At 33.2% G+C, this 22,838-nt stretch overlaps 1 protein-coding gene across 4 annotated transcripts; it reads left to right on the top strand.

The window, feature by feature from the left end:
• Positions 1-3,048: 3,048 nt before the first annotated feature.
• LOC128220601 (uncharacterized) lies at positions 3,049-16,862 on the top strand. 4 transcript variants are annotated; one of them, XM_052929077.1, is made up of 9 exons: positions 3,049-3,167; positions 9,959-10,004; positions 10,496-10,578; positions 11,435-11,524; positions 12,805-12,922; positions 13,247-13,315; positions 13,635-13,775; positions 13,969-14,317; positions 14,722-16,862. In XM_052929077.1, the coding sequence occupies exons 3-9, from the start codon at positions 10,502-10,504 to the stop codon at positions 14,784-14,786; spliced, it is 909 nt and encodes a 302-aa protein (XP_052785037.1). In that variant the 5' UTR covers positions 3,049-3,167; positions 9,959-10,004; positions 10,496-10,501; the 3' UTR covers positions 14,787-16,862. The 4 variants fall into 4 exon arrangements, with proteins under 4 accessions (XP_052785037.1, XP_052785044.1, XP_052785028.1 ...); XM_052929084.1 differs by lacking the exon at positions 3,049-3,167 and adding an exon at positions 3,181-3,426; XM_052929068.1 differs by lacking the exon at positions 3,049-3,167 and adding an exon at positions 3,181-3,619.
• Positions 16,863-22,838: the final 5,976 nt, after the last annotated feature.

Here is a 22,838-nt window from a genome sequence, read left to right as displayed (position 1 = left end):
GCAGTTAATATGGGGCCTCGAAAATATTTTGATCTTCATTCAAGGGTTTAATAAATAGAAAACCTTTATTGAGTTTGCAACTCAAATCATTTTTTCTTTTCATTCGGTATGACATAACAGACAATACATTTGTTTTGAATAGCTATTCCCGACCGACTACACCTTTAGGGAATTGCCCCTTTTGAAATACAGAAAAAACATCTTTGTTGATAGAACTAATGTTTTAAATTTTGGAATCGCGTGTTTTGAAAAAACATTTGACTGCTAATGTAAAAAAAGTTAACACATACATATCAACCAAACTCATGTACATATACATGTATTTTGAACATTCGGAACTCCTCGGTCGTATACAAGTTTGCGATGGAAAATGACCGAGAGGTAACGAATGGGTTTTTGGCAAGTATTTTGCATTCATTTAGCCTTCAAGTCAATTCAAAATCTAGCACCCATCTTTTTTCTCCTCGTAGCACATTTTTTTAAATGTACTTCACGGTAAAATCTAAGAAGCCTTTCTTAGCACGAATATAGAATGATGATTTACTGTCCACAACATGACCTTTTAAGCAAAAGATTTATAAAATGTGAATATGTTCTTCAGTGACAAATGTTGTCACATTAATCTTTTACTGAAATATAAAACTCCCCTAACAAAAACTACACATAAAAATGTCAAAAAACTACAATGTTGTTTTTTTAACATTATTTTATGCCAGAAGCAGTTTGCTTCTGAACACTGTGGTTTAACACATTTATAAATATTAAAAAAAATGTTGACCGGTAGCCGTACCACCATGCAGGCTGTTTGGGGTCCCTAGACTTACCGAAATACGATTATTTACCGAAAGACGGATAAAATTACCGAAATACGCATGAAAGTTACCGAAAGACGCCTTCTAGTGCATTTATTTTTAAATAATCTTGTATATATAATGAATATACGCATTGTAGTAAAAAATTATAAAAAAAATATTTAGAAATAATGACTTTATTGACAAAAGAATTTCCCTTTTTTAGTCAAATAGAGTTATCTCCCGTCGTCAACCGAAATACGATTTATGGATATGGTTAAACTGGAGTTAACATGATAGAAATTTACCGAAAGACGCTTGCTATTGTATTTATTTTTAATATTCATATATATTTGATGATTTTACACATTGAAGCCAAAAATTATAAAATAATATCTAGAAATAATGAGTTTTTTGGCAAAAGAATTTCCTTTATTTAGCCAATAAGAGTATTCTCCTGTTCTCAACCGAAATACGATTTATTGATATGTTTAAGGTGAAGTAAGAACATGACAAATATATACAGTTAACTTAATACTAAATTTTTATTTTATTTTTCATCATTTCTCTACAAACATGACATATAGATACATTTGATTAACATCGAACATGGAAGGCTGCATAAAACATAAGTCATACACATAATAAAATTACATGAAATATTGAACGCTGCAAATACAAAATAAAATTATTAACTTACAATATGTATTTAAATCATTGACAAAGACATATATACATGTTAATGACAAAAGCTATGTTAAATGTACATTGAATATTCACCTTGTGTTACAAACAAATGTGTCAGACATACAAACAATAAAATTGAGATTGAGTTATAAGAATATATTAATAATTACCTTTGAATGCACCATGCGTATATATGGCCATGAAGAAAAGAAAGTTATTGTTACCTAAGTTCATATGTGCATGGCAAAAATGTTGCCCGAATTGAATTATGTTTCATTATTATGTGCAATATTTATTATTAACTATGTAGATATCTTCATCGTTGAAATCAAACAGTTAAAGTTAAAATACTTTATTTTGTATGGTTTAGCATGGTGCATTAGAAATAATAGCCTGCATTTCCAGCACATATAGCACAAGGAAACTCATCCATCATTAATGATTTCAGAGTGTTCTATTAATTTGGACTTCTTTAATACTTACAGCAATAACTTACCTTTTTACTCGCGATTGTTATTTATGAATCTTCGAATGAAGCCGTCAATTTGTGTGAAAATCACCCGCAATTATAAATGTACACGTAATGTGGTCCTTTAATGCGTAATTATTATGGTATTTACTCAACACGTGTCACAGAGCCGAAAAGGGTTTACCCAAATTAACACACTTTCAATAATACCAAACTGTCCCCCAAAAAACGTGCCGCTACATTGTGGGGTGTCATATACCGGGTGATAATTATGTTGTTTTAAACATCGCCTGATTTTGTGTATTTGGTGTGGTCTGGTTATTATTGTCCATAAATAAGCTAATTTATCTGAAGATGAGAACTTCGCTGTTTAAAACCTTCTTTTTTCAATTTTCATATAAACAAAAATTAAAATTTGAAAGCCCTGAACTATACTGTAGATCTAAGTTAGTTTAAAAGAAAATGATTTTAGCGACATTTTCGACCTATTTCAAAGGCAATGTTTCAAGTATATTCCAAAATACTTTCAAATGCTGTATATACAATTGATCTAACATTTCCATAAGAATATAAATGCTATTATTTGAATCCAAATTCATAATCATTTTCATAATACAACAACTAATAAGTTATTTTTACCTGCGTTAAATCGTCTTTCGGTTGGCGAAGGGAGACAACTATTTCACTGACATATTGTCTTTATTCAATTGAACAATAAGTACATATTTTCATGAACTTTTTCATTTTTATGAGTGTGTTTTAGTTATATGAATATTATGACATCATCATTAATTGGAATAATTGATTATTTTGGAAGCTTTATCTGTCTTTCGGTTGGCGAGTCGGCACGCGGAATTCGATCTCGAACACTGAAATTTCAACCTCCTATTACATCATTATATTTTAATATTTTTCTCTAAAATTTGGTTTGGTAATGTATTTGTATAATATTAATATAAAAACAATAAAATAAATGCATTAGAAGGCGTCTTTCGGTAACTTTCATGCGTATTTCGGTAATTTTATCCGCCTTTCGGTAAATAATCGTATTTCGGTAAGTCTAGGGACCGGGCTGTTTGCATTCGTTAGCAATTCTTTTTTGTAATTCGATGGTGTATTTTTCGTATTCTTATGTGTACAAGACGGCTGTTTTCATTGAAAATCTTGTTTAAATACATTGCGGCGTGTAGTGGTGACATGATATCTTCTAGATGCAATTAGTACGTGTAAATTGCAGGATCAATTTGAGTAAAATAATTCGGAGCTCCTCGGCGATTTCATTTTTGATAAAAAAAAATGGTCATACGGAAGTCGTCGACGTTGTTTTTGAAAAAATGGCCGAGGAGCTCCGAATGGTTGACAATTGCTGGTGAACGAGTTCTACCGGAAGTTATTGCGGCTAGTTGGGGCCGAGACGAAGACGAAGACGACGTTATTATAACAAATTATACCATGTGCAATTCATATATTAAGGCATCGGTGACGTACCTGTTTAAAACGGCTTTTTTGTTTAAATATCATGTTGGTAGTCTTATATATTAAAGTCTATTTACTTTCGAGCACCATTGTAATAGCGAAAGGTGACAAAATGTTCGAATAACGTGAATATGAAATTGATACGGTGACTTACGCAATAGGTCTTGTTAAAGCTGCGGGAATGATGCCTGTTTAGGTAACTTCTTTAATATTTTGATATTCATTTTGTTCTCTACTGTACTGGTTGAGAAGCAGTTTCTGACAGTTTTTATGTTTTTATTGAATTATTTATACGTGTTTAAATACCTACTAAAATTGTTCACAAATTAGATAACTACAGCTTAAGCTGCTTTTGTCGATATATTTTTCACATTTGTGACATCACATATAGTGTATCTAAGCAAACGGGGTGCTGTTCTGATTTCATGCCAATTTCATATAATTTTGAGTTTTTTTAAAAGCTCAAAAATCAGTAGATTTCAACGGGAAAGCGGTATGGCATTAGAAGGGTCTCAAAAGCAATATAGTTTTCCTACCACCTGAAGAGTTCACATGTCTGATTTAGATCAACTTCTGTCAATAAAGCATCGCCATTTTGAAATCGTCTAGCAGGTGCCCATTATCTTAATGCTCAATATGCTTTATGTGAAACACCTGGGCTTTATCAGGCCATTTTGGGAAAAGACCTCAGACATTTTGCGTAAATTTGCATGTCAGGAAATTTGTCCAAATTTGGAAATTTTACTTTAAAAACAAGCTTTTCCATCCTGCAAATGGGGAAATCATTAAATGTTTGCTCTTTCATACAGCTGAAACAATAATTTCTGAAATGATATCTCCTTGAATATCAATCATATTTAGTCTTGCTAATTTCTGAGAGGCTTCCAAGGGGATTTTGGTTTGAATTTAGAGGAATTGATGTTTAACCAGTTTGTTTTTTTTGATTTTAGGCAGATAATGGGGAAGTCAGAGGTATTGCATGTAAGATCAATCCTTGGGATGTAAATATCTATTACAATAAATCATGACAGACATTTCATACTGATCTCTGAATGGGATGAAGATCAATAATTTCTGAAATGATATCCCCAAATCTTTTATTTTTTTATGCAAATTTATATTACAGTAATATGTTGTGCAGGAGAACATCAATATGTACATTTCTTGAAGAAAATGATAATTGATTAGGTGGATATTCGCAACTTATTAGCTATACATTTATCAAAAAAGGGCATTTGAGCATTTCACAATAAATTTTTCATAATCATTGGATAACAAAATAATATAAAAAATATGAAATATGTAGAACATAGTTTATCATAGTTTGTTCTGTGTTTTTTTATGTAAGAAAAGAGCATTTTGAACACAAAAAAAGGGGATTTGGGCAGGTGATGATGAAGACTGATTAATATTAGAACGGATGTAAAACCATTTATTATCATGCTGCTTCATTTTATCAATTATCAAGGCAATTTCTTTCTCTATATTATGTCTAATTATCATGTATTTATATACTGAGTGAATGAGGCGCTGTTTTTCTATACTTTGAACCAAAGATGTAGAATTTCATCAGCACATTTATTAAGAAATTAGTAATCGCTGTGTGTTTTTCATTGCTGACTATTCCGAAGCTGATATTTTTTAGTAATGTTAAATTTATATTAATATGATTATCTTTTAAGAATTGGTTTTATTTACTCCATAGCGGTTGTATTTTTGGGCACTCCCAGAAAAGATGTTCCAGTGTTTCAATATTGAATTGACAAAAGTCACACAATCTTTGTTCATTTATTTTACATTTATAAAGGAATTCATTACAAGGAACGATTCTCTGTAAATATTTATATTGAAAACTTCTTATGTTTGTGTCATTGGAACATCTGTATGTGATCATATTTATATTTTCCCACTCTTTATCTGTTATTTCATTTAAACCGGGTTTTTGTACCCACTTCTGTTTACTTAATACACATGTGTCAGTTGATGGGATAGTCTTTGCATATAGAAACTTATGAGGTATTTTACAACACTTTAATTTGTACAATACTGATTTTGAGTCATTGGTAGGGATTTGATAATTGTCTGTAGATAAGTATATATCTTTATTTCATTTGGAATGCTATGTATTAGGGACAAATATTTTAGATAGTCGTGTTGATTTACTTGATATTTTGATTGAAATGTTTCAAAATCATACCATGTTTTTGACTGAAAATCAGATAGTTGCCATATAAATTTTATCCCTATTTCATACCAAGCTTCATAAAACAGGCTTTCGTTATTAAGTTTAATGGACTCGTTATTCCAGATTATGACATTTCTTTCTATATAAGACTCCTGATCAGTTTTTGTAATTTGCTTCCATGCATTTAATATATCGAACTTAACATAATTTATAAGGATGTTGAACGAACCAGCTCATGTAAAAAGACTTTCATAAAAAAGTTTTTTTTAATTGGGATTTTTCTGAAGATTGGGAAAAAGATTACATTACTTGCTTTGAGAATGGTCCAATAGTCAGACCTGTGGTTATTTGAGTAAAGGCCTGGAAACCTATCCAAAATTCAGTATAAATATGTTGGCTTAATTGTCAGTATTTAAAATATGCCAAGTCAATTATCTATGTGTAAAGTTGAGCTTTTAGATGGAAATGTTTTCAAAAGATTTGAGATTTGAGCTGATAATCTGTACAAGTAATATAGCAAAATAGACCTTGAGACTGATATGTCTGAATAAAAAAAAAATCTGTTCTGTTTCTGTGATCAGAGTAAAGTCATTTGAGTTAACTTAAATCAATGTCAGGTTCTGCATTATGTTTGGTGAATTAAATCATCAATGCTCAATTTGATGAAAGTCGCAATGAAATAAAATTCTGCAGTTACTACTTTTAGATTATAGAAACATTGCACGCTAGTTCACCATCATGTCCCCAACCTGTACACAGGGGGAGGTCACTGTATCAAGCATTTTGACAGAATTATGCCCCTTTTTAGACTTATAATTTATGTTAATGTTTGCATACCACCTCAAATATTTTTCCATTAAATTAATGTTAATATCTCAGCACAATCATCATGATTTGCATTGACACCTTATCTAACAGTGATCCATGATGTTTTGTCAAAACTTTTCAATCCATACACTGAAAAGTGGAGGAATAGTCAAGCGCCCTGTCTCTGTGACAGCTCTTGTTCTTTCAATGTCTAAGTCCTAAACTAGTTGTTAGAGGAATACTGGATTCTGACATTTATTTCTGTAAAGCTAATGGAATGAAGATTCATACAGTATATGATAGGGGTGTCTATTGGTATGTGACGAAATTTGATAAATCTGCAACTTAAGTGCTCAATATTTGGACAAGACCAAATTTGCATCGAGGTTGAAGTTTTTTAACTTATTTAAAAAATATTTTGTCATGAATAAATTGTTGTTTTTTTTAAAAAAGACACTTTCATGGGGTCTTAAATTTCTGGACTTCATTTTATTCATTAAAAGAAAAAAATCCTAGCCCTGGGGTTCTAGGTACAAAAACGTTTTGAAATACTAAATATCAATCATATGTTAAGATAATTATGCTCACTTCCCACTTAGGACACTCGGGTTCGATTCTTGGTCTGAAAGCATAACTTAAGATTGGTAAATTATCAAAGGTGGAAAAATGATCACTGATGAGTGCTGCAGGTTATGTTGAGGCACAGCAGGCACCTTTTGTGTTTCTCTCATATGTTTCTGTAGAGGAATTGTTGCCATATTTGGCCGATTCTTTACTATGACGTGATGAGAAAATCCACTTGTTTCATTAAGGACCAATAAAGTCAAATTCAAATTGAAATGATGTTCTTTTTTCATTGACCAGTAGATGACCCATAATGATATTAGGGATAATTGTGTCAAGGTTCCAGGTCAGTGACCCTGATAGCAAAAGGCTGTTTGATAACTTGACAATGCCTGCACCAATGGCCCTCAAACTTTGCATTCAGATTGGGGGAAACCAGTATTTGGTTTTTGCTAGTTGAAGTTGAAATGCTACAGTATAATTGTTAAGTTATCTGGTCATTTTCTAATCTAGTCAGTTACTATGTACAGTACCTTTATTATTACAAACTGTCCTTGTAATTGAACCTTAATGGATTGGTTCTAAACTTCTCATATTAATTTTGTGATTTAAAAGTGAAATTTAGCTCACCTTAGACGTAGACTGAGGGTGAGCTTTTAGGAATGATGATTGTCCGTCGTCTGTCATACGTCCACACTTAGTTTGTAAACACTCTAGGGGTCACATTTTACCTGAATTGTCACGAAACTTGGTCAGGACGTTTGTCCCAGTAATTACTCGAACAAGTATGAATATGGGATATCTGGGGTCAAAAACTAGGTCACATCGCCCTAATAATAAATATGAACAAACCGTGTTAACACTCTAGATGTTATTTCAGCCCAAATATTGTGAAAATATGTCAGAAAGTTTGTTTTAATGATTTCTAGCTCAAGTTTGAATATGGGTCATCTGGGGTCAAAAATTAGGTCACAGAGCTTAAATATGGAAAAACCTTGTTTACACTCTAAAAGTACCATTTTCAGCCCAAATATCTTGGAAATTTGTCAGAAAGGTTGTTGCAATATTTTCTAGCTCAAGTTTGAATATTGGTCATCTGGGGTCAAAAACTAGGTCACAGAGCCTAAATAAGGAAAAAACTTATTAATACTCTTGAGGTATCATTTTCAGCCCAAATATCCTGGAAATTCGTCGGAAAGGTTGTTTCAATGTTTATAGCTCAAATTCAAATATGGGTCATCTGGGGTCAAAAACTAGGTCACAGAGCCTAAATAAGGAAAAAACTTATTAATACTCTTGAGGTATCATTTTCAGCCCAAATATCCAGGAAATTTGTCAGAAAGGTTGTTTCGATGATTTCTAGTTAAGTTTGAGTATGGTCAATCTGGGGTCAAAAACTTAGTCACAGTCCCCCAAATTGGTCAAAAACTAAGTCACAGAGCCCAAATTGGAAATACCTTGTTAAACACTCTAGAGGTTACATTTTCTTACATCAGAGAAGCCAAATCCCTGTTATTGCCCATTAATTATCAACAAGTCTATAGCACAAAGTTTTACTGAGTTGAGTGATATAGGGCCATCTTGGCCCTCTTGTTTAAAAATGAAATTTATATCTTTCTTTGTTTTTATTTTACACAAGTGACATGTATACAATACAAAATAAAATTATATAAGTTAAACCATAGAGCTAGTGGTCTCATGTTATGTAATAGTAACTTGTAAACGCTAAAGGAAAGTTGCGTTCTGGATAAATAATGTTATCTAGCAAAGAAATGTACCGGGTACACACAATATTGTAAGGGAACATTGGTGCTTAAAACTGGTGCATGTACTGTATCTTTATGCCTTAAGTATGATGACCAAGGATAATTAAATAATGATCAAATTGATTAATAATCAATTATATATATAGGTTTCATTAACTGATTATCGATTTTTCTGTCTGATTCCAAACACTAGTACATGACCCCTATGGATTTTGAGGTCATAGAGTCAAAGGCCAAGATCACAATTGTATGAATATAGGTGAACAAAGTTAAATGTAGTTCCTATTTACTTGTTTCCTGCTGCTTCAAGAATACAAATTTATCTGCAAATATCAGTCATCATTTGAACATCATTAAAAACTGTACCTACTATCCCCACACTTTCGAATGGTCATAATCTTAAAGCGACTGTCTCACAGATGATAAAATAGTGAAAAAAATTAAAAATTGTCGAATAAACTTGGCATCGATGTGTTCAATCAATTGAATCTTACTAATTGAAGTACCACATAGTTAACAATTTATTTAAGTTTAGCAGTTATTTCGTATTTAAAAGATTACTGGTTATGTCTACCAGGTAGAATTCATTCCTTACGCGTGATTGGCTAGTCGGTGTTATCATGTGATATAACCGAGGTAGGTTTATAGCTTAATTATGTCACCTGTTTGGTGTAAGCCTTTTAGATAGCTCAGTAAGGAAGACGCTGGCCTTCAATTTTGGCGACGCGCGTTCGAACCCGGTCTCCAAAACAATCTTTTTTTTTTACATTTTGGTACTTTTTTTACAATTATGACATCAAAGCGTAACACATTCTATAAGATAAATGTCCTGAGATTCGTTACAGAAAAAAACTTTTTTTGGTGCAAATCTGTGACACAGTCCCTTTAAGACTGCCTCAAAGGCAATAAATGTCTGCCAATTAGTTTTCATTCCAGTGAATGCATATATATTTCATTCATTTGTGCATTTTTTCCTGATGAAATTGCTCTTGAGTTATTGTGCATTTAAGGCCATACCACCCTGAAGTTTGAGAAACTACAACAATAATACATGTAATCTTTTATTACAAATCAGTGTATATATGCTTAATTTCAAGGATAAAAAACACAACATTTGGTCATACATTTATATTATTGCTTGCCACTGTAGCTTATTATATTTACTTGAAACTTCAGTAATTTTTCAGAGGAATATTCATTTGTGTATTTTCAGGGTAACAAAGATAAGAGTTACAAGAGAGATCGTCGAGGTTGGCATTGTAAGTTGAATTTGGTAGTATGATATGGTATAGTTTAAGAATTCAATGATATTGGATTTATTAATGTACGAAGTGTTTTTTGTGCTTTATTATATCAATTTGGCATTGACAAAAGTTCTACAATGTCTGCATGACAACAAAATTGAGTGATATACATGTAGTAAATTGAAATAGTTCTAATAGTAATAGGTCTTTTCTCAGCAGGAAATGTTTCTCTACATGACTTGGCCCATGTTTTTTTTTGGTTAAAAGCTGAGCTATGAGTGGCTAAATACAATTGTTGTGGTTATGCATGTTAGGAATAAAATGGGCATTTAAGCAGACCACAAAAACAGCAGCTTTACATTGTAACAGATAGTATTGTAACAGAATTGTATCGTTGTATATTGCAGTTTCAGAACAAATGACTTTACATTGTAAGAACTGGTGGAACTGATTTTTTTAATAAACTTTTTCAGTCTTTTTCATATTCAAGTTTGTCCTTTTTTCAGCCTGAAATGAGGTTCACCCTAGAGGAGGAGAACGATCCAACATTTCTCTATACATTTATTTGCCGGGAGAGAGACTTTATTCAGTACGTGATTCTTTTAGTGATTCTTCCACAATTATCTTTTTTTTCTGTATGTTGCAGTGAACTTACTAATTGGTGGGTACTTTAAAAGTAAAAAAGTAGTTAAGCTCAAAAAATTGCACCCACTTTCAATTATGCCAACATGTGATGTCTCTGAAGAAAACTACAGAATACACAGATCTGTTTTGCTCATAAAATCTAAGAAAGCAGACAGAAATAGTGTACTAGTGCTTGGCATCAAATGGTTAAAACAAGATTCAGTATATAATCTAGAATTTTTGATCAAGCCAATTATGCAATTCACTAGTGCAAGGCTTGTGGGCTTGTGCTTATTTTACCACAGGTATAGTGGATGTGTTTAAAGAGATAACCATTTGAGTGTTCAGTAAAAAGGGAGACTTTTATTGGTCAAAACAGATCATTCTCTTGAGATGCATGAATGATATAACGAGTCCTTCTAGCACAGTCTGAAAATATATCATTTTGTTGTTGTTGACCACACACAATAGTGACTTGACTCAATGTATGATAATTTAGTTATGTGGATTATCATGTTGACAAAAAGCATTAACTGACAAACCTTTTACATAATGATTTAAACTGGACCAACATACTTTGTACCAGATTTTGGCAATTTGTCATCCAAAACCTCATGATAAAATCTGAAGAAAATAAATAAGAACTACATACGAGTACTGTCCATGTACTTATAATAATAAGTGACATGTATCTTTCCATACTGTGTTCAGTCATAAAACATCAGTACATTTATCAAATCTGACATTCTGCTGTGGAAAGACGCAAGTACCTAGTAATAGATCTTTCACAAAAGATATTTTACAGTTTTCTTTTATTGCAGATTGTGCAAAAACCACAACCTCCATGTTGGAGATTCGGAAAACTTGTGTGAGGGTATTCTCGATTGCCTTCGGGAGGTGAAGCAGTCAGGGTGAGAAATTAACTGCATTGTAAAATATCTGTGTATTCATTCTTGCTTGTGAAGAACGGCAGATACACTTTGATTACTTTGTTGAGTCCGGTCGGCTTCACACTTTTGGATGATAAGGTGTTACATCAAGCTTGGTTTGGTCAGTGGTTTGTAACCATTGGCCTCCAATTGGATATTGAGCACAAACTGATATATGAGGTTCAGAAATGATATATATGAGGTTCAGAAATGATATATATGAGGTTCAGAAATGAGGTGTATTGACTGATTTTCAATGAAATGATGTGGAGTTGGAGTGGTTATGCATGTAAAATGAACTCTGGCCTAGCTTAAAATCAAATCCATTCAAGCCATCAAATGAAACTTATTACACATGTCCCAGGGGTAATATGTATGTAAAAGTAATAGAATTTTACTCCCTGATTAACAAAGTGTATATTGGAGTCACTCAGTGGACGATCCGTCTGTTGCAATTTTCCTTGTCCAGGGTATAATTTTAAAAGGAAGTGCAGTGTACAAAAACTAAAACTCTCTTGTCATCAAACCAGCCTATCTTCCTACCCAATGTGATTCTTAACAAAACAATAATCTCTGAGGGATGGTCTTATTTAAAAGATTCAGGTGACATTCCTGTGTCCAGGTGGAATTTAGGGCCATGTTTCACTCCTGTGATAGCTCTTATTTTCCCTTGAGTTACAAGACAACCGGCTTTTGCATTTTACATGCAAATGAGTTTATTACTGAAATATTTGCAACATTTTCACCCTTTAGTTGCACAAACTGTGAGTACATGATAGTACCTTGATATAAGATTTAAACTGCTTTTCGTCATGTGTGGCGGATCCGTGGTCCGGAGGGACGTTAAATGGGGGCCCCGTGTGACAGTGTATACACAGGTGCACGTAAAAGAACCAGGGTAACCCTAACCAGGGTTACATTCTGTCTGTGCAATATGCTCCACAAACCTAAAATGACTTAAAATCTTAATGGAGCACTCGCGGAATGGGCAAGGCCCGGGGCGAGTATAAATAAGCTGACACACCCACCTCGTCATAAAATGAAATTTTTCTGTCAAATTTCTATATAATATGAAACAAAATGCCTGAAATAAATGTCAAAGAGATTTTATGTGGTTAAAATATTTCTGACCTTAAAAATGCGGGGGTTCTTGAAATATGGGTATTTGACACAAGATCCCCTGACAGAAAAGTTAAGGTTAAATGCCTCCTTATTTGTATTTGTGTTGGAATATTATTAAACTGTTTTTAAATGTATTTCAGGCTCAGGGTTCGTCCCATACAATTTGAACTTATGAAGACGGTGGCCCACCTGAAGTTACCACATCTTCAGATCAGATGGAGACCGGCATGTAAGACCAGAGTCACACAACACAACAAGGTACATGTAAAGTCTTATTGGGCTATTTTTGTCAATGATAACTTATTACAAGCACATTTCAACTACTGAGAATGCTGGATTTCAACTTTTATCTTTTTACAACAATTTTAAGATATAATAATGTTTATAAAGGTCATTTCATAATGGCCCCGTTATTTGTCATAATATCACCTCACATGGAAACATTGTACATTATTGATTTTGTTCCATCAGTTTTTAATTAATTTTCATTCTTGTTCAATTTTCAGTAAGCTTATAGTATTTTCAGTCTTTGTTATGACACAAGTTTAACCTATTTATAAAATCCTGCCTTTCTACCATCAGATGCGACAAGAGGAGAAGGAGGCATTGAGGAAGAAGTTGGAGCGAAAATGCCGTGAACAGAGAGTGGAAGTGAGTAAATGGTACATTATGTATAAAGGGATTCACCTTTACCTTGACTATAATAACAAATATAATGACAGCTTTATACTTGTATTACTGTCAACAAAGTGTTTAGCTTTGGCGACACACCCAGGTTAAGGTTAGGCATGGAAGCCCCTGAGGTCATTATAACAACAGGGTGCTTGTGAAGACACTAACAACTTATCTTGATCTATTTAACTTGGCCAAAGGATGGGCCAGCTCATCTCATATTTTTCAAACATTACTGATTGTTAACAAAATATATTGTAATTGTAAAAGAGTTGTAAACCTATATATATTTTTTCAGATTCAGACCATGGCAGAGATGAGGGCGGAGAATGAACGCATGAGAGCTGAGATTGCAGAATTGAGGGAGCAAGTCAGGTCTCTTAAAGAAGGGGCCAATGCGTGTACAGCCCCTTCAACTGTAATGGCAGATCAGAGCAGGGTAAGATGACTTCTAATGATATTTATTAACACTTTATAGATAATCTGTTTTAATTGTTTTAGTTTACATATGAAAGAAAAATGTCTCTTCCAAAAATTTAATAATCACCTTTTCAGACATAATTTTAAGGATATGACTGCCTAAGTTAAAACTTCTTTAACTTTCCCATTAATCTTATCTTTCCTTATTTCAGATCCCAAGGCCAATGGCTCCTGCCCCTGCCACTGCCCACAGGAGCCTTTTTGCAGCTGTGGGCAGAACGAGACCTGGCTTCGCTGCGGGAAGAGTTACTACAGCAACAACAACTGTGCGCAGGACAGAACCAACAACTGCGCGCAGTAAGTCAACTTCTTCCCGCAGCACGGCAGCACCTGCAGGCAGTACAACACGAACTGCAACACGAACTACAACATCAGCCTGCAGCTCTGCTGCCACTGCCCCCAGCACATTATCAGCTGGTGGGCAGACAGCTGCCCCCAGCACAGCATCAGCTGGTGGGCAGACGGTCGAGGGTGGGGCAGCTCGAGGTCGGGGAAAAGTTTGTAAGTACACACCATCTTTATAGTATACTAAATTACCTTTAATGCAGGGAAAATATTTTCAATATAACAAAAGTAAGAATTGAAATTAATGACAGCACTTTTCAGTATATTTAAAATGTAACATCATATTGAATTCAACTTGCACTCTTATCCAGTCTCTAGACAAGATCCTTAATTATGTGAGGTCCCTGTTTGATTATCTTATAGTTTCATGTTGAATGGCACCTTAAATAGTTAAACAAAACATGAGCACTGGAAATAAGATGGGTGAGCTTCAAGTAGTGATGGGTTTTATTTTAATTTTTTATCTGTCTATGTGTTGTTCACATTTAACTTCTAAGTAACTCTCTGATATGTCCTTTTTTAAACACCTCCTCTTACTCTTTGTTTTTATATATTTTCAGCATCAAAACAAAAACGTCATGATGACGATGGGGGGCAGGCAAAGAAGAAAGCAGCTTGGAGGTGAAAATAGAAAATGCCTGCCCCTCCCCCACCCCTCGACCAAACTCCCTCTTCTGCATCTCAGCCAACATAACCTGCTCAGCTTCGTTTTACATCGTTCTTCTAAATCGCTAATATCTCGCCCAACATATCATCTCAACATCGCTCCACACTTCTCCACCTTCTACCACATCAGCATCGGTTGTCATACGAACATTACAGTGCTCTACAATGGTTAGAGCTGTGTTGTGTCATGCCGGTCTCCTTGGGCCACCGTCGAACAACGCCCTGATTGTGAACATCTCAAAAGGACATTCCCACTAACAAAAACTGACGATTTTTATAAGTGAATGTGTTAATATTTTTTGGGGTTATATACAGGTTTGCCTTTTGAAAAAATACAATTCTATTTCATTCCAACAGTGATTTTTTTTACTGGAAAAGATTGTTCATAGCCTTGTGTCGATTTTGTTATTTTGCAAAAACTTTAACCTTTACTGAAATACCGTTGATACATTCTAATGAAACTTGGTAGACATGTTGCCAGAATCATGTTGCCAGCAAGATAGAACTCTTTATTGTATGATTTTCATATTTTATAGTCTTATTTTACATCAGTTCTATTTTGGTAACATTTTTTTCTGAAATTCAGTCAGGGTTATTATTCAAGCATTTAAACTTGACCACTTACATCTACCAATTAATTATTTTACTATGGTCAAGTGCCATCTTTGATGAAGTTTTATACATACAAGCTGTGTATGGTTTGTACAGTTTCGTCATTTATACTGGATTCACTCTTTTAACGTTGTTTGGTCATTGAACAATTTCAATATATTTATAGTTATATATCCATTTGTACATCTATATGTCCATTCTATTTTAATTCTATTTTAGCCTTAGTCCTTGACCTGCCCCACTTGTCCTTGAAATAAGGGGCCCCTGTATTCCTACTTATATCCAAACAATTTGTCCTGGCCTACTGTCCCATCATTTTCCATCTCACCCTTTATCCTGCCCAACACATGCCTTTCCCAAATCCTGGCCCAATTCCTGACCTGCTGTCCACTGTCAACCTTCTTTTCTACACTTAAGGGCCGGCCCAAATCATACCATCTTCTCTGATGGACATAGATGTACAAATAGATTGAAGTATGTAATATATCAAAAATCTAGTACTGCAGGAAAGGGAAAAATTCACCTGCTTAGTTGTCATAAATTTACAAGATCTTGCTTTTTGAAAATTTTAAAGCATTCAAAAAGACTTATTTTATATTTTACTTCTAAAAGAAAGCTTTAACTTAAGAACATGAAAAATAGTTGGAATTTATTTTTGGCTGTCAGAATATAATATTAAGAAACCTTTAACGAGTCGGCATTGACACAACTGATTTTTTGTTGGTCATCTAACCTGAACAGTATGCTTCTTTTGAATGGCATACGTCGGTATTATTTTAGTATTCACTTGAAATTAAGAAACCAATTTAAAAAATAATCATTTATTTGACCTGGTTTTTCTATATATAACCTACCTGAAACTGAGCTTATTCCCAGTAGAAATATTATTATGTAAGTTACCATACAGCAGAATTATCAGAAAAAGGAAAATTGTATGAACCATGTTTTTGTTCACAAGGTATATGGTAGAAAGGCAAGCCTATTAACCATTTACGAGAGCATTATACACAATAGTCAATGTTCGTTGGGAATGAACGTTTCAATATGATACTGTATTATCACTGATTGCATTCAGTGAACTTGTTGTGAGGGAATGTTGCAATCGTTCTTTTGATTTTTTCTGCTTTTGTGCAGTTTTATTTATTTTTTCGGTATGCTGACAACTTGCAGTTGGTGGTGTTAAAGGTGATGATGATGAGGATGATGATGATGATTGGAGGATGTATATAGTTTTTTTTTAATATTTTGTTACGTTCTAGTAACTTTTATAAAAAAATAAAACCAAATAAAAAATATTTTTGTGCAACCTGTTATGTATGTTTATTTGTTTCATTTATTTTGAAGCATTTATTTGTTTTATATTGTACAAAAAGGTGTAATTAATTGGTAAAACAAACAAAAAACATATTCAAAATAACTTCAAAAGCAGTTTTATATATATATATATTATTTTATTCTGAACATTTTTTTTTTTTTGCATTGAATTATAATTATGGTCATTATTTTAGACCCTTTTGTGTTTTACCAAATACTTAGACCTTTTTGTGTTTTACTTACATAAAAAAATACAAAAAAAATATTAAAACTTAAAAATTCAAAAAAAGTCTTGTTTGAATTATGTACATATTTGATTTCAGCAGGACTGTTTCAAAGAAACAAGTCTAGCTATTCTCATAGCCTTGGTGTCGTAATTATTATGTCAAAGCATATAAAATGTTCAAGCTATCAAAATGAAACTTGGTACACATGTGGTAAGCTATTAAACACACATGAATAGCAAGGCCATAATTCTGGTTATTGGTGGTGAATTATGCCTCTTTTTACACTGAACAATAGGCGAGTGTTGGCGTCCACTTTGTGGCGCTCTCTATTTTTGTTGGTAATTATCAACGTGTTTTGTTTTTGAATGATTCGCAGCATTTCCCTCAGTTATTGTAATTTTCTGTAAAAGTGTTTGTAATGTTGTTCTGATGCTTCTGTAAGCGTATAAATGTAGTTTGTAAACTATTAAAACCATGTAAATGCTGTAGGGTATTTACATTATTGAGTGTTTATGTTCTACTGTTGCTATTACTGTTGGGACTGTATGCATTATTTTGTGTACTGCATGACAATGCTGATTTAGAATTTTGAACACTTATCAATAGTTCTCATTAATTTAGTTGTTGCTGTTACTGCAACTGTTGATTATAAACAATTTATTTAGTTGTTGCTGTTATCGCAACTGTTGATGATAAACCATTTATTTAGTTGTTGTTTGCAACTGTTGATAATAAACCATTTATTTAGTTGTTGCTGTTACTGCAACTGTTTATAATAAACTTTAACCCGTGTTTGTCCTATTTGGTATAGAGTCCTTCTTTTATTATTGTAGAAATAATATAATTTATTTGTCAAAGTTATTCAAGGAAAGTTCTATACTTATGCTAAAACTAAAAAGTTTGGAAACCTACTCATTATTAATGTTGACCCAAATTAAAATGCTTTCTCATTCTCGAGTTAAATAATATAGTATAAGATATCTTTTAAACTGAAATGTTTTAGGTTGGAACAAATGTTACTTACCATTGCTCGTTATATTATACTTGTGCAATATGCTTCAATCCTTGTGATCTATTTTCCCTGACAATGTTCATATGTACAGCATTTGACTTCAGGAAGCAGCTGATTGAATATGATTGAATTATGTGGTAGACAATTGAGTGAATATATGAAATTCTTGATGATAAAAGTGTTGAATATGATTGACTTATGTGGTATGACAATTGAGTGAATATATGAAATTCTTGATGATAAAAGTGTTGAATATGATTGACTTATGTGGTAGACAATTGAGTGAATATATGAAATTCTTGATGATAAAAGTGTTGAATATGATTGACTTATGTGGTAGACAATTGAGTGAATATATGAAATTCTTGATGATAAAAGTGTTGAATATGATTGACTTATGTGGTAGATAAATTGAGTTGAATATATGATTTACTTGTGTTGAATATGTTGACTTATGTGGTATGACAATTGAGTGAATATACGAAATTCTTGATGATAAAAGTGTTGAATTTGATTTACTTAAGTGTTGAATATGATTGACTTATGTGGTATGACAATTGAGTGAATAGACGAAATTCTTGATGATTAAAGTGTTGAATATGATTGACTTATGTGGTATGACAATTGAGTGAATATATGAAATTCTTGATGATAAAAGTGTATTTGTGCTAATGTATAGCAAGGTAACTCTTGCTAAAATAATAGTGTAAGAGTTATTTCCCTTTTTGATGAAAAAGAACAGTCAAGCATTGTATTTTTCCCTGTGGTGCTCTTATTTAATCTTTATTCAAACTTATTTAGATAATTAACTGTGTTTTCATTACAACTTAAACAGTTTGAATGAAAATTATTTTCAAAAGCAATATTGAATCTTGAATTTACAAAAAAGTACCATAGTTTTACTTGGCTTATGTTCACATCTGAATAATTCAGATAATTATATTATTACTTGTTTAGGTGCTGTTATATAGGGTCAGTTTGGCAAACCAGTCTGTGTTATTGTTTTGGCATTTTAATTAAACGGCATTATGTTTTTCAAGCACAATTATCAGATTTTAGTTTGCAATGACAAAAATGGAGCTGTATGAGTGAAATAGTAATTTGAGGAATTTATTTTTTGTTTTGACCTTGTTGCTAATTAAAACATTTTGTTTTTAAATAAATCTATTTGTACATCAATCTGTCATTCCTATCCAGACCTGATTCCCAGTCCTGTTCCCTTACTTTGTCTACCTTGTTCTAAAAATCAGGGGCCCCTGATTCTGACCTTATTCTGAAAGAAAATGTCCTGGCCTGATGTCCCGCCTTTGTCCACCCACCCCCCACCCCTTTCCCGACCCCTGACCTGCTGTCCCCCATTTAACCCACCGCTTTCTCAAGGGCTAGCCCAAGTAACTCTCGACTTCTCGAGGGAGACATAGATGTACAAATAAATATACTGCCTCTTATTATTAATATCTTACAACTAAAGTTAGTTATACAAATTTATTTATGGATATAGTACAACAAAAAGAAGTAATACAAATTTACTTTTGGCTTTTAAAGATTTATAGTTTGGGGCATCCTGATTTGGACGTATTTGCCAAAACATTTTTTATATCCAGATTATAATGACTTTAGTTAATGTTTAATTCATGTATTTATCTTATGCATTTTACTTGCTTGTATAGAAAGTTGTGCATTCATCAATCAGAAATTGTATGTTATTTGAAATACTTGTATATCTTTCATACAAGTTTGATTGTTTTGTCATATTTTGTAATACAAATATTTTCACAATTTGCTACACTTATTGTGTACTTAATATTTAATAAATAAATGAATTTTTGGGCTGGTGGCCGCTGAAAAACTTATTGAATTATGATGTGTGTATTTTAGCCTGGTGGCCGCTGATATACTTTATGACTAATGATGTATATGTTTTTGCCTTATTGCTTTTGATATACTTAATGAATTATGATGTATGTGTTTTTGTCTTATTGCTTTTGATATACTTAATGAATTATGATGTTTGTGTTTTTGCCTTATTGCTTTTGATATACTTAATGAATTATGATGTTTGTGTTTTTGTCTTATTGCTTTTGATATACTTAATGAATTATGATGTTTGTGTTTTTGCCTTTTGGCTTTTGATATACTTAATGATTTATGATATATGTGTTTTTGCCTTATGATCGCCTATACACATACTTAATAATGATGTTTATATTTTGGGCTTATCACAGCCACTGATAATGTTAAACCATGTTGTATGTTAAACTAGAAGCAATAAATGTCTTTGTTGTTTTTACCCCATAATAAATATTTGCTTGTCCTTATTTAAAAGTCTGACATCGAAATAAACTCCCTATTTAAGAATCCCATCCAACCATTCAGTCAGTGCACAACAATAATTATAGCATATCTGTTTCATTAAAACCTGCGTAGGTTTTGACTTTCAATTGGTTTGATTCATCATGCTAATAGTTGTATTTTCCCTGAGTTAAAATTTGGAAAAAAGAGTCCATACATGATACTTATACTGTTGTTGAATAAAGACGGAGGAAAAAACTAGAAGTGGATTGCTCTGAACTGATTGTGTTTTTTTTTATCTTCGACTGAGCATGAACAATAAGGCCTTTATTCCAGGTTAATAAACAATAGCAATGACAATGGGCCAATGTGACTCCGGGTTATCAAGAAAAAATGTCTGTTCTGTAAAAAATGTTAGAATTTCATCAAATAATGATGGTATACTATTAAATGGAGTGTGTGTGTGCTCTTAACTCTGGAAAGGAACTTGTTTAAAATCTTTGAAGTTGTATAAAGAAATTAATTTGAACTCGGATAATTATCAACATAAGTCAACGATGTAGATTTCTATAAAATATATAAAACATATCCTTCATTGAACCTATACAATGAATTATATAACATTTTGTGTTTTTGAAGGAAGGCGAAATTCATTAGTTTCAGGAACCTTACATTTAAGGCACATAGCACTTCCTACAAGTTGAGTGCTGTAAAAGAGGTACTGATCAATCAGTTTACTGATAAAATACTTTTTAATAAAATCTGGTCCATAAATAATGAAACCAAAAAGTAAACGATTTGAGGTAGATTGAAGTATAACCAGAAAACGGTGCAAAGTTGCATTTCTTAACAAATTAAAGCCATTTCTGTTTTAAAGGTAAATTGTACACCACAAAGACGAGGGTTTTTGAAATGCTAACAGTGTTGAGAGTTTAATATGGCAGAAAATGCAACAGCAATCCGTTTCACCATTTCTACAACTGCAGAAGTGTCGGCACTACCATTTCTACTTCTGCAGCAGTGTCCGCATTACCATTTCTACTTCTGCAACAGCGTGACAGTAATGGATACTTCGCATTTAACTACAACCACATTGATTGGTACTACTACTTCTACTACTGCGGCACTGATCATCACTTCTATTAAAGAGACATTGATCAGCACTACTTTTTTTAACTTTGACGACAATGAATTGAACAACTTCCTCCCCCATGACACTGATCAGCACTACCACTCTTACTACTACGACAACAATGATTGCACTACTACTGTGGCATTGACTGCCACTTCTACTCCTATGATACTATCGGCAATAGCCCAGTTACTACTACAACAATGATTGGCATTAGATTTACCACTGCGGCATTGATCACCACTTTTTCTCCTGCGATCGGGATCAGCATTGCCACAATCTACTACAAAATGATAGGTACTACTACTTCTACTACTTCTACTACTGCGGCATTGATCACCACTTTTTCTCCTGTGATAGGGATCAGCATTGTCACTATTTCTACTACAACAATGCTAGGTACTATTACTTCTACTACTACTACTACTACTACTGCGGCATTGAACACCACTTTTTCTCCTGTGATAGGGATCAGCATTGTCACTATCTACTACAACAATGATAGGTACTACTACTTCTACTACTACTACTACTACGGCATTGATCATCACTTCTTCTCCTGCGATAGGGATCGGCATTGCCACTATTTACTACAACAATGATAGGTACTACCACTTCTACTACTACTACTACTGCGGCATTGATCATCACTTCTCCTGTGAAAGGGATCAGCATTGCCACTATCTACTACAACAATGATAGGTACTACTACTTCTACTACTTCTACTACTACTACTACTACTACTGCGGCATTGATCACCACTTCTTCTCCTGTGAAAGTGATCAGCATTGCCGCTATCTACTACAACAATAATAGGCACTACTACTTCTACTACTACTACTACTGCGGCATTGATCACCACTTCTTCTCCTGTGAAAGTGATCAGCATTGCCGCTATCTACTACAACAATAATAGGCATACTACTTCTACTTTTACTACTACTGCGGCATTGATCACCACTTCTTTTCCTAAGACAGTAACATTTGATTGGCATTACTTCTACTACTGCAACACTGATTACAATTTCTCCAGTGGGAGATCAGCACTACCACTATCTACTACACCATTGATTGGCATTACCTCTTCTACAACTGCGACACTGATTACAATTCTTTTGAGAGAGATCAGCACTTCCTAGCTACTACACCATTGATTGGCATTACCACTTCTACTACTGCGACACTGATTACAATTCTTCTGAGAGAGATCAGCACTACCACTAGCTACTACACCATTGGTTGGCATTACCACTTCTACTACTGCGACACTGATTACAATTCTTTTAAGAGAGATCAGCACTACCACTAACTACAACAACATTGATTGGCATTACCACTTCTACTACTGCGCGACACTGATTACATTCTTTTAAGAGAGATCAGCACTACCACTAACTACAACAACATTGATTGCATTACCA

The sequence above is a fragment of the Mya arenaria genome, chromosome 2 (genome assembly GCF_026914265.1).
Source record: "Mya arenaria isolate MELC-2E11 chromosome 2, ASM2691426v1".
Taxonomy (NCBI): domain Eukaryota; kingdom Metazoa; phylum Mollusca; class Bivalvia; order Myida; family Myidae; genus Mya; species Mya arenaria.
Note: the sequence above shows the minus strand (reverse complement) of the source record. Positions and strands in the feature narration are given on the sequence as shown.

Bases quoted from the DNA above. Each gene is read 5' to 3' on its own strand.
- LOC128220601 (XM_052929062.1), top strand. From the start codon at position 9,828: ATGCTTAATTTCAAGGATAAAAAACACAACATTTGGTCATACATTTAT. The intron at 10,579-11,434 runs GTACGTGATTCT...CTTTTATTGCAG, and splicing joins CGGGAGAGAGACTTTATTCA to ATTGTGCAAAAACCACAACC. The intron at 11,525-12,804 runs GTGAGAAATTAA...AATGTATTTCAG, and splicing joins CGGGAGGTGAAGCAGTCAGG to GCTCAGGGTTCGTCCCATAC.